Genomic DNA, 13,446 nt, shown 5'->3' on the forward strand with positions numbered 1-13,446 from the left:
GTGAAAGAGCATTTTCCAGAAGAATAGCTGCCATTTGAAGTCATTTCTACTGCGGCAATGTTCTGGATCTATTCATAATTAGGACAAAGTGTTTATGTTCTGAATTTTTTTCAAGTTTATTTACTGTAATTTGCTAAAGATAAGTAATAAAATAACACTCCATAATAACCTTTTTGCCATAAATCTTTCAATTAACTCTTTTTGGCTTCTATCTTATAGTGTATGGAGCATGGGGAAGAAAATCAGTGCAGAAATCAAGGAAATCTCATTTCTTTATTCCTTACTATATATGTCTAGCATTGCTAGGTACTTTATATTATTGTATCAGTGAATCTTCCCAACAACTTTGTGTGACATTAATTTCCCTTTTAAGCCCATAACCTATTTAAGTAATTTTTCCAAAGTCAAACAGCTAGTAAGATGAACTAGGAATTTGCACAAGCTTTGTCTGATTTCTATGCCTCCACTCCTTGTTTAATTTTTCCTTTGAAATGTATTTGTTATCCCTAAGATTCTTTCTACCACCACATAATTTGGTCTCTCACTAACGTTAACTGGGCTTTCACAATAGCATCTTAATTAATTTTCACAACCCCACACTTTTCCCCCTGTACTAATTCACCCTCCTCGTTGCCAGTGAAGTTTTCTTACCATATCATATCATTTCACTTAGTCAGAAAGCTTCCTGATGTTTATTAAATGAAGCCAGAGCTCTGCAGCCTACTTTCAAGCACTTTATAATTTTCTTCCAGACTCCACTATAGGCTTATTTGACACTTTTCCTACATGTCCTCTATTCTCTACTTCTCTGATTGAAACTTGACTCACAGGAGTATTTGGTGCTCTGCTGGGTGGTGCAGGGTAATATGCGGTGATACATGGCCTATCTTCTATATTAATATCTTCTCAAGTGTTTGGCTAAAAAAAAGTCAGCTGATAAGTAATTATTTAGAAGTGCTTTTAAATATATATATTTAAATTAACATAAATATTAAGAAGTAAATATAAATTTTATTTGAATTTTGAAAATAAAACATGGGCTATATTCCCAGGGGTACTTGTTAATTTTCTCTGCCATTCTGGCATACTTCATCACCAAATTTTGAGAAGCACTGTCCTAAGCTATTACCAAATGGAATTAGCAATCAGACTTACCTTTTTTTTTCTTTCCAGTTTTAATGATATATAATTGACATATAGCCTGTATTAGTAATGATTTGATTTATATAATAACATCATGAAATGATCACCATAATAAGTTTAGTGAATATCCATCTTCTGATAGAAGCAAAATAAAAGAAAAAGAAAAAAATTTTTTTCCTTGTGATGAGAACTCTTAGATTTACTCTCAGCAGCTTTCATATGTAACATACAGCAGTGTTAATTATATTTATCATGTTGTACATTACATCTCTAGTACTATTTATCTAAGTATAGAAGACTTATCTTTCTATATTTTCCCCCTTCAGGTAATGGTTCTGGATATTAACCCTGACTGTACTACTCCTCTATGTTTTTCTAACCTTTGATATCTATCCATCTTTAAGACCCAGCTGAGCTCTCACCTTTTTTAATAGATTATAATAACAATTGACATTTATTGAGCTTTTACTTTGTGTAAAGCACTGTGTTAATCACTTGACATGTATTGTGCTACACAGTCACTTTCAAAGTAGGTATTATAATTATCATCAGCATTTTATAAAGAATCTTGGACTCAGAAAGATTATGTACTAGACCTAATGTAAACATTTTCTCCTCTGAAGAGTTATAACATCATAACTCTCATTTGGCAGTTATTCATAAATTGCTGTTCTCATATTTATGCATCATACTTTCAAGTAAATTTTATGGAGCATGAAGGGAGATACTCTCTTGTCCTTATCTCTGTTGCACTTGTGCCTTACATGTAGTAGATATGCATATTTAAAAGTAAATTAAAATTTAATTAATTTTAAAAATTAATTTAAAAATTAACCAACATTATTTGCTTTGCCAGCTCATATGTCTTAGATTCATTTTAATTGTTATGCCCCCCAACATACACACACATTTGGCTTAAGGCTATAATGCAGAAAGCCTCTCTGTTACAGTTTTCATTACTTATTTCACAAAGTAACACATTGTCTATGCCTAACTAAAAACCCAGTGTATATTGTAATACATAAAAGTAAACACTGGTATATCCAAACAATGGAATGTTATTCAATGCTAAAAAAAAGAAAAATGAGCTATCAAGCCATGAAAAGACATGGAGGAAACTAAACGCATAAACTAAGTGAAAGAAGCCAATCTGAAAAGGCTAAATAAATACTATATGATTCCACCTATGGAACATTCTGGAAAAAGCAAAACAATGGAGACAGTAAAAATACTAGTGGTTGCCTGGTTTTGATGGGAAGGGAGGGTTGAATAAGTGGGACACAGAGGATTTTTAGGGCAGTGAAACTACTCTGTATATTATAATGGTGGGTTCATGTCATTACACATTTGTCCAAACCCATAGAATGTACAACACCAAGAGTGAACCCTAATGAAATTAATGGGTGATAATGATGGGTCACTGTAGGTTCATTAATTGTAACAAATGTGCACTCTGGTGAAGAATGTCGATAATGGAGGAGACTATGCATGTGTGGAGGCAGGGGGTATATGGGAAATCTCTGTACTTTGTGTTCAGTTCTGCTGTGAACCTGAAACTGCTTAAAAAAAAACAGTCTATTAATAAAAAGTAAACACAAAGCAACAATAATTCTCCAGCTAATGTTATATAATTTATTGTGATAAATATGAACTAATTGGTTCTGTAACCAGTTAGAATGTGGACAATAGTGATTCATTCACTTCATGTTTTCAGGTAAAAAAAAGCAGCTGAGGTCCGACGAGTTGAAATAACATCTCCAGTGTCACACACTGGTTGAATAGAAGGTCTAGAGAACACAGGTCTTCTGACTCTTAGTCAATTATTCTTTACTCAGCATTATTTTTATACTATAATTTTATATCCTAATAATGGATGGTATCTTTGATAACCTTTCTTATTCATGTTCAACTTCTCGAGTTCTGTGACTACCCCACACTGACAATAAGCCTCTGTCAAGAAAAAATTCCACTTCCTAATGATTTACACATATACAAAACCCTGTTTTTCTTAAATTCAGAATAGAATCACATGTGGAATAGAATCACAGTCTTCATGAAGTCAAGATAGGTTTCTTTCCCTACTATGTACCTGATTGATTAGACAATCCAGTGGAAGCTTGATTAATCCTATATGACCTTATTTGTTATAAAGACATAGTCATTTTTGTCAATATTTTATGGCTCTGCAAATGTTCTTGTATTTATTCAGGTATTATGAAATTAACAGATTGTTCATTTTTACCTCCTGTTTTTTAGTTATTGACTTTTCCTCGATCTTTAATTTTCTTGCTTATCTTCTCAAGATTTAAAATCAGTACCTACTTATTACAGTAATTTGTGCCAGCTCTTTTAGTGGACTATAAGTCATTAGGACCTAAGTATTTTCACATATTAATTTTTTAAGTAATTTATTATGAGTCCCTTTTTTCTTAGCTCTTGCTTCTTTACTGAAAATTATAGTTAACCTTCCGAAGACCAAGTTTTAAACCTCTGTTAGGTTTTTCATTTGAGTCTGATAAGCCTAGTTGGTAGTTATTATTATTATCCTTATCTAAGATAGCAATTTTGTTTATCCAAGTTCATCATGATATGGAAAACTTTTTTTTCTTTTAAAATTATAACAGCTTTTAAAGTTTGTTCAAATACATAAATATATCTTTTTTTTGTCAATTACAGGTTGTTAAACTGAAGCAAATAGAGCATACTTTGAATGAGAAAAGAATATTACAGGCAGTGAATTTTCCTTTTCTTGTTCGACTGGAGTATTCTTTTAAGGTAAATTTTACTTCTATCTAAATGAGATATTTTCAACTTCATAGTTTTTAAATTACAAAGTTATAATAGGATTCTAATCTATATGATAAACCTGGAGAAAATGAATAAACAAAAAAGTAATATATTTAGATTTTATGTAATTAAGTCCTATTGTGCTTAAAAACTTAGGTGACATTTGAAAAGGTTTTGATTCTTATTGAGGAAATTGTTAAAGTTAATGTGTAATTAACTTTGTTAATGTGTAATTTTTCATGAAATGGTATTATAAAATTAAGTATTTTAATTTATCAAAATTCATAGTGACATCTTATTAAGCAAATCTTACACTCATACTAATGAATACACCCACATACCTTCTTCTCTTGAACCTTTGCTGCTGCAATCTCACTGTCGTCTTTTACTTAGTAATTTGTGCTCTAGCCTTTTCATTTATTTGAAGCAGAACAATCTTTGGCCCTCTGCTCAAGCACCTCATAAAGTTGCACAAGGTTTATTCTTTAAGTTGGCAGCTTTTCAGCTTTTTGGAATGATACTTATCATCTCTCTACCAATTGATTAATATGGAACATTTTAGCCTTTTTCCTTTTTCCTCCTTTATTCTTTAAATCAAATGAAGATCTGTGTATTTAGGATGATGTTAAAAATCGTTAATCTCTCTGACCTAATTTAGTACATAAAATGTAAATATTCTTACTAACTTTTTCAAATTGTTTTTTAACTTTTGCTTACACTATAGCATTACGTCATTGCCACAGTGTTTAAGTGTTCAAGAGTTAAGTGTTCCCTGCAAGAGCAGGAACAGCAAAAATCCCATACTAATCTGTGGCAAGAGTACCAGGGGGGAGAAAATAAGTGCCCCAGTGTAGAAAAGTTAGGGCCTTTTCCATTTATTCTCTATGTTAGTAATGTATCAGATTTTTTAATTTGTCTTTTTCTAATTGAACATGGTGTTATCTTAAAATATTTTCGTGCAAAATAATGTTTCATAATTTTGATTTAGTTATCCTTTTTATTTGTTCATAGGATAATTCTAATTTATACATGGTTATGGAATATGTCCCTGGTGGTGAAATGTTTTCACATCTAAGAAGAATTGGAAGGTTCAGGTAACTAACACTTTACACTCCTCAAATCTTTATATGCTGTGTGTTTGTTTTAAACCAAACTTTTAAGTTATTGTCAATGTTAAAAATTTATTTCATTTAATTTAGTAATATTTTAACTATATGAAGAGTTACATGGAAACATTAATAAGAGGCCACATCATACTGAGTTTTAAAAATTAAATAAAAGCACCATGATAGCAGTATAAATATTCTAGCATTGGTAGGTATCATGAGGGTCCATTATTTGAAGACTATCCAGATATTGCAAAAATTTATTGAATTTAGACCAGTGTTTACTGAATAAATATTAATAATACATCTCTGGGGAAGAGGTTTGTGTAAGGATGAAGATAAGAAATAAATATATAGAAAAGATAATCATTGATATCATAGTGATAAAATTATGAAAGTTTGTTTTGCACAGATTTATTCTCCTTAACGTTGTTGCCATGTTGAGTTTTAAACATATATATGTAATTTAAAAGGAGTTTGTACCTTGTCATTAGGTTATTACTAATAAGGTCACACAGTTATTAAAAGAGTTTATACATTTTGTTAACTTTACCTGTGTGTAATAGTTTGTAAGCTACTACTGTTCATTTAAAATCACTATTAGAATGAAGCTGAAACCAAGAGCAGGTCCAGCTTTGTTCAGTATACTGTATATTGACATTAATTAAAACATCAGTATGAATTCAAACAAGACTGTAGATGGTAATTCAATTCATGAAAACATGATGGTAGACTTGGATTACCATGAGATCATATTCAGTAATGGGCCAGAATGAGAGTTATTTTAGTTACCTGAGGCCTAAACCAAAATTCATTTATTGACCTAATATGTACAGGACACCTAATATATGTCAGGCACTGTGCTGATACAGAGTAACTTCTCTTTAATGATTTTTTTTTAACTTCCTGTTGTCCTCTCCTACACTCCTTGTCCAGGCAGGTCCAGAATTCTCATGTTGCCCTATGATAATTTAGAGTTTTACACTGAATTACCACACCTTAACCTGTCTTCAAAAAATATTTTATCCATTTTCTGTGATTATTTCTTTTCTTTGCAACTCCCCACACTCTTATTTCTTTAATACTTAACTTGATACTAAGAGGAAAGCAAGTTGATTGACATAATTCACACACAGGCATTGTCGTTTCTAACCTTTCACACATACTATTTATATACTTGAAAGGTTGCTAACTCCCACCTTAGAAACTTTGAGGCAACAGGAAGACTGAGTTATTGTTGAGCATGGTTCTAATCAGAATCAGTGGAGTCATTACGATTCTCTACTTAAATAGTAACTGTCTAGACTTAAAGCTGCTACAACATTAAATGTTCCTTATAGAATATTTTGCTCTGACCTTTCAACAGTTTGATTAAAGATCTATGTAATGTTTGTGTACCTCCAATCAAACACCAGTGTGGAGATAAACATAAAATGCTGAGTGCATCTTATGTTTATGATGATAAGATGATAAATGCATCTTATATTAACGGGTGTATGAAGAAAATGAGAGGGGACTTCCCAGGTCAAACGTTTCCAAAATTAGGGATAAATATTTCAATGACCTGGATGATTCTTTTAATCTCCCTTTACAGTATTCTCATTCCTTGTCATAGGACATATGGTATACCTTGTAACAGTGTCATGATAGGGCTGGAACTGGAAGGATATTATAAAATATTGCCACAAAAGTGTTTTTCTTCACATATTCATTCTTTTAACAAATATTTTCTGAGCACTTGGTGTGTATCAGGCTAGGACCTTGGAAATATAGTGAGTGACAAGCAAAAGGAGTAGCATATACAATCTCTTTTTAGAATTCCTATTTTTGGTGCTACCAGATCAAACTCATGTCAACCATCTTGAGGGAAATTCTATTCATAGTTAAGGTTGTTCATTGAGGACACAAATCTGAAAGTCATTGCAATATATCAGGAAGATTAGAAGAATTCAGTGTATACACTACAAGATGAAATAGAAACTCAAACTAGAAAACAGTACATCCTTTTGGAGTAATACCCAGAATATGGCATCAAAATTACCATAATCTATCAGTTAATCTGTGTATCCAGAACTGTGTGTATTTACCTAAATATACAGATTATACCTATGTTCAGGTATCTGTATAAATATGCATAGTAGAAGATTTGGAAATTTAGATACCATGATTGAATCTGGTTTCTGAATGGGATTATTGGTATCTTTATTCTTCATTAATATTTTATGGCTTTTTTTCTATAATGAGCATATGTCACTTTTGTAATAGTAACAGTCTGGGTAAAATGGCATAAATCTGCAGATTAATGCAGAAATTCTTTAAGTACTTGAAATTTATGAGAAAGGTAGATGAAATGAGCCTATCATTAATAGCAATTGCCCTGACAGATAATCTAACTGGTGCTTTTCAGTCATTCTCAATGTCTTCTAACATGGCCAATAATAATTTAAATTACAATGACAATCTGAGAGTTAAGTTTTCTTCAACATATGCTGCCCACTAAGTATATCAAAGCATTATTTGAAGATGATTTATAGATTTAGTAAATATTTGGAAACATGTTTCTTTACATATGTTTAAAAGAAAAAAAAATTTTTTTGCTCCCAAAATGCCTCTACCTCATGTTAGTTTTTTTTTGTGTATAATCTGCTAATTACTATATGTTAACCCATTTTACTGAAATCAATGTTTTGTTTCTTTGTAGTGAACCCCATGCACGGTTCTATGCAGCTCAGATAGTGCTAACATTCGAGTACCTCCATTCACTAGACCTCATCTACAGAGATCTAAAACCTGAAAATCTCTTAATTGACCATCAAGGTTATATCCAGGTATGACTTGAACACATTATATATAATGTATTTGAGAAATACTAGGTAAGAAGTTATATGTATTTAACCACAACTACCAATATTGGATTCTTTTTTTTTTCTTTGAGGGAGACAATTCTTCCTAACAGTTTAAATTGAGCTCACAGTTCTGTTGCTATTACAGAACCAAAAGTTCCATCAAAGATGGAACCTGGGGCTTCCCTGGTGGCGCAGTGGTTGAGAGTCTGCCTGCCGATGCAGGGGACACGGGTTCGTGCCCCGGTCCGGGAAGATCCCACATGCCGCGGAGCGGCTGGGCCCGTGAGCCATGGCCGCTGGGCCTGCGCGTCCGGAGCCTGTGCTCTGCAATGGGAGAGGCCACAACAGTGAAAGGCCCGCGTACCGCAAAAAAAAAAAAAAAAAAAAAAAGATGGAACCTGTTTCTATCTCCCTTAGTCTATAGTTAAATATAATTTTTAGTGTGACAGTTTCTATAGCTCAGGAAGGCGAGCTAGAATCTGTTGAGTCAAGCGATCTATAGTATGTACCGTAAGCATTAGACTTCCTTCTTTGGAGATTTTTTTTCTCCCTACATGTGACGTAGGGGCATGTATGGGGCATCGTGTACTTTTGCCAAGATGGAAGGTCAGTAATAGAAATTAGAAGTTGTAAACTGATTTCAGGCTCCTGCGTAAAGAAATAATAGCTAAATTTGTGAGTACTCACTTAGTGCCAGGCATTATTCTAAGTGTTTTTACATGTATCACCTCTTTTAATTCTGATAACACTATGAAATGTAAATACTATTGTTATCCTCATTTTAAGATTAATGAAACTAAGGAACAGCAAGGTCACACACGTAGAGTCATAATTGAACCCCGTCAGCCTGTCCCAAGAGTCCATGCTTTTTAACACTACAGTACAGCTACGAAAGGAGGCCCAGCTACCAATAATGGACTGGTGGTAGTGTTTTCTTTCCATTTGTACTATCAATAGAATGAGAGCATTCCTTTTTACTCAGTTATTAAGATTCTCCCAGTGATGCTTTTGCACTTCTGAGGATGTAATTAAGGGCAGAGGACAATGCTGGACTTAAGGAACACTCCTAGCACTGCTTCATTTTTATTAAAACTATTTTTTTTTTTGGTTCATTTGTTTCTTTGTTTGTGTCAGGGAAAGGTTCTCCAGCATGGGTTGCTTTAACCTTTATTCACTAAACAGTGCCTTCTTGGATTAGTGTCAATTACATTGACTTAATTTTTTTCATGGTGTTAATTTTAACTCTGATTTTTAACTTTCAACTTAGGTACAGTAGTACATTTATTATGAAATAATAAATGTTTACAAGTTTTTTTGTCTTTTATAGGTCACAGACTTTGGGTTTGCCAAAAGAGTTAAAGGCAGAACTTGGACCTTATGTGGCACTCCAGAATATTTGGCTCCAGAAATAATTCTCAGCAAGGTATATTTATAATGTAGTTATGTAAGAAGTAGAAATATAAGGCATGCATCACTGTGGACTTTTATAAAAAAAAAGTTTATTGATCTAATTTTACATGTTTAATCTAAATATGAATTTAAATCTATTTGTTCATAATAACTAAAAAGTAATTGTTTAGAGTCTACCAGTAATCCCATTAACTGGTGATTTTAACTCTGAATCTGAGAGAATTAGTATGAATAAATCTGACCTCTAGACCCATGTTTTGAAGCCAAAAGCATAGCCTATTCATAATTATTCCCAATACAGGAGGGCGAGGAGGCCCTTGCTCTGGGTTACACCAAGAGGCAAACTAAAGACGACATGTACTAGTTGTCAATTCTTCCTTTGTTTCAACTTTACCACTTAAATGAAAAAAAATGTATGTGAATTATTTTTTAAAATTTTAGTTTAAAAATAGGAATATTATAGCAATTGAATAGTTATAGTCTTATTGAATACAGTTCTGCTTTTCTAAACAGTGCAAAATGTGGTGAGAGAAATTTTTAATCGTATCACAAAGGATGATTTAACTTTTGTTTTCCTTTCTACTGCCATCCCTTGGTGGAGAAAGCCAGAAAGGAGCGACTGATAATAACTGGGCACAGGAGCCAGGAAAGAGAAAGGGATAACACAGATGCTTTGATAATTACACATTGAACAACTACCCCCTGAATCATTGAAATTTGGCTAACCTACAGAAGTATTAGAATAAAATAATTCTTTCAGCGTTCCTCTCATTATCTTACATAATTTATATCATTTATAACTTTTACTCTTTTATAATCTAAATATCATTAACATATTTCTTCTTTAAGTACATTTAACAAATAATGATAACATAGTAGGGACCAAAACTTTAAAAACTGTATGTGTGTATATATATATATATGTGGTAAAAGAAATAGCTATTCACTGTATGAAATTTGGAAAATATAGAAAAATATAAAGAATCAAAAAACCTATAATCTCACCATCCAGAGGTAGCCTTTTAAAAAAAACATTTTAATATATTTTTCTATGCATGTTATAGTGAATGTACAGTTTTGTATTCAGCTTTTTCACTTGAATGATAATAAGCATGCAAATATAATTCTAATGGCTTATTTGAAAATGTACCATATTGTATTTTGCCATTCTTCTATTGTTGAGTATTTAGGTTATTTCAGTTTTTTCGATTATAGATCACTGTGATAAACATCTTTGTACATAAAGCTTTTTCTATATTTTAAATTATTTTTTTAGGATAGATTCCTAGAAGTGGAATTACAGGGTCAGAGAGTATGAACATTTTTAAGGCTTTCAATACATGTTGCCAAAGCACTGTCCAAAAAGATTGTAGCAATTTTGCACTTCTCAGCAGTGTTTGAGAGTACCTGTTTCACCACACTTTCTCCAGCATTGGGTATTCTTGTTTTAAAAACCATTACTAATTTGATAGACAGTAAATGATATCTAATTATTTTAAGTCTTATGTCTGATTATTAGATTGTTTTAATGCTTAATAGCCATTTGGTATTTCTTTGTGTGTATGAATTATTAGTTCATGTCCTTTGCCCATTTTTCTATTATAATTTAGTTTTTCTTACTGATTTGTTTTAGTTTTCCATACCTAGGGTATTGAAAGCATCTGGAATACTTATTATGAACATTAGTACACAATCCAAAACATAGAAATCAGTTTGGTAAAAGGATCTGTTTCAACGTTACATGCTTTCATTATAGCAAAAAAACATGCTAATTACATTATTAATGAATTGAATTTAAAGAATTAAAGCAAAGTTGATGCCATTTCTATTAGCAAAACAAAGTACTATTACTATTTTACTAGTCTCTCTCATTTTAAAAACATACAGAAGCAGGAAATAAAAAGAAAAAATCTCTATATTATTATATTTTAGCCAGTAATTTGAAAATTAAATAGTTTATAAGCTAAATTTTTGAAAAAAGGTTGGACTAGGGGGAGTGGCGAAGGTAATTAAAGGCTGTATGTGATGGCAGACCAAAAGATCTGGCAAGAACTCAGCTCATTTCTCTCCATGATCAAGTTGTTTTGTTTTTTTTCATAATCTTTTGTGCCAGTTGACACTGATTATGGCTGATAACAAACTTTATATAAACATGTTAATATTTTATTCTTATTTATTTTCTTATCAATACTTCTAAATCTTAATTTTAGTAGGCTTAACATGAAAAAAAAAAGAAACCTTAGAATTGTACATTTGGTTTGCAACACACTCTTTATACACATCATTTCCTTTCATTTGATGTAGTCCCCACAAAATCCCATGAATTAGTTATCTTTCTTGTATACCTTTTAGAGATGAGAAACAAAACACTAGATGAATAAAGTATACTTAAATATTTACATTTATTATGTTCCACATTAAACTTTTAGCTTTCATAAGATCCTGTGAAGTGGATGGGATTATCCCGAGTATATTCACCCTCTTAACCCCAACAATATAGAATATTTTGAAGTCAACTCCACTGTTTATTATGAAGTACAATATCTACTCTTTCATTTTAAAACTTTTGACCTTTCTAAGTATTCTCTAGAAAACCTGATTCATAATATTATGGAACTAGATTGGGCTTTAAGGGGTAATTTGGTCCAATTCCCTTCCTACTGTTGAGCAACAACTAAATTATCCCAATTAAACAGGGCATTTTTTATTGTCTTTAATATTCTTAATGATTTTAGGAAGATTTAATAATATTTCCTAATATCCAATTTCAGTATCTGGAAATTTGCCCCTTTGTTTAATTCAAATCTGACCTGATACATTTTGTTTATTTTTTATTTTATCCTGAATTACTGCTCAGCAACTGCTTTTTAAAAATTTTCATATGCTTGAAGATCACTTTGAAATAATTTATGACTTCATTCTCCTCTGAGTGAATTAAGTAATAATTGACATTTGGTGTTGGTTTATCTTAGGGCTACAATAAGGCAGTGGATTGGTGGGCATTAGGAGTGTTAATCTATGAAATGGCAGCTGGCTACCCCCCATTCTTTGCAGACCAACCAATTCAGATTTATGAAAAGATTGTTTCCGGAAAGGTAAGTAATACAATTTATTATTCCTTTATTATTCATTATTTCTATAAATGAATTTTAAGCTTTGTAGATTGAAACCATTTGATGTCATCAGAATATTACCCTAAATTGGGAAAAAGACAGAAATATCCATAGTTGCTGCCCTTATATTTAGCAGCTCAAATGAGCAGCACTCATTTAAGATAGCGTAAATACTGAATCGTTGAAGTCTTTTAAGTAAAAAAGGGCAATTTTACAAACATATTAGCAAAATAATAAAGCAGTTTCCATTATTAGCATTTTTATCACTTGTAAAACACAGGATCATAGCCCTAATTCTTCCATATTCCTTCAAATAAATAAAAATTGTTAGTTATTTCATGTGGGTATCTGCTTGGAGAGAAGTTTTAGGGGCTGTTTTTATATGCCGTTGCTTTTTTAGGAGAGACTTGTTTGAATTATGTCAAACATTACAAAATTGGAAGTAGACATAGAATAGATAAGCCTTTTTAAGATGGGACTTCATAGAAATGATGTAAACAGTTTTTCATGTTAATGTGATTATAATTGCCATTGATCTTTAGCAAGTATGAAAATAACATTAATTCTTCTTGAATATGAGTAGATGTACTATAAGTCAGAGTATTTTACATTTTGTAATTACTCCATAAACCTTTCTTCTTTTGCATTTATAATCCCTAATTTTGTTTCCAAGAGTATTTTGTTTAAAGTCAATCATTCACTCTTGCCGTAACTCATGCATTAGATCCTTTTTAAAAATACTGCAGTCAGTTTTAATAGAGATGAGCCTGATTCAGTAGGCTTTCAAAAATTCCCAGAAGGCCTTCTATGCATTTATGACAGAGTTCATGGGAAGGGATAGTTTCCTTATATTTCCTTATTTTTCCTTTTCCTACATGTGGTACGCTCTATTAGTTTGTTTTGTTTGTTTGTTTTTGATCATATAACATCAGTCTTGACATGACATTCCCTGAGATGTGATATAGTTGACTTTTTTGTATTTTGTGAAAGGCAGAGATAAGCCTAATCAACCTAAAGAATCTGGAAGGAGATAGAAGAAAA

At 31.8% G+C, this 13,446-nt stretch overlaps 1 protein-coding gene across 5 annotated transcripts in view; it reads left to right on the forward strand.

Moving 5' to 3' along the window:
- Positions 1-13,446, forward strand: part of PRKACB (protein kinase cAMP-activated catalytic subunit beta) — a 143,544-nt gene that overhangs the window by 104,897 nt on the left and 25,201 nt on the right. For all 5 annotated transcript variants that reach the window (XM_060024317.1, XM_060024343.1, XM_060024333.1 and 2 more), the window contains 5 exons: positions 3,820-3,918; positions 4,942-5,024; positions 7,738-7,864; positions 9,210-9,305; positions 12,265-12,387. In XM_060024317.1, coding sequence (XP_059880300.1) covers positions 3,820-3,918; positions 4,942-5,024; positions 7,738-7,864; positions 9,210-9,305; positions 12,265-12,387 — 528 coding nt within the window. The remainder of the gene's footprint in view (positions 1-3,819; positions 3,919-4,941; positions 5,025-7,737; positions 7,865-9,209; positions 9,306-12,264; positions 12,388-13,446) is intronic.

Source organism: Delphinus delphis, chromosome 1, assembly GCF_949987515.2.
Source record: "Delphinus delphis chromosome 1, mDelDel1.2, whole genome shotgun sequence".
In the NCBI taxonomy this organism is placed as follows: domain Eukaryota; kingdom Metazoa; phylum Chordata; class Mammalia; order Artiodactyla; family Delphinidae; genus Delphinus; species Delphinus delphis.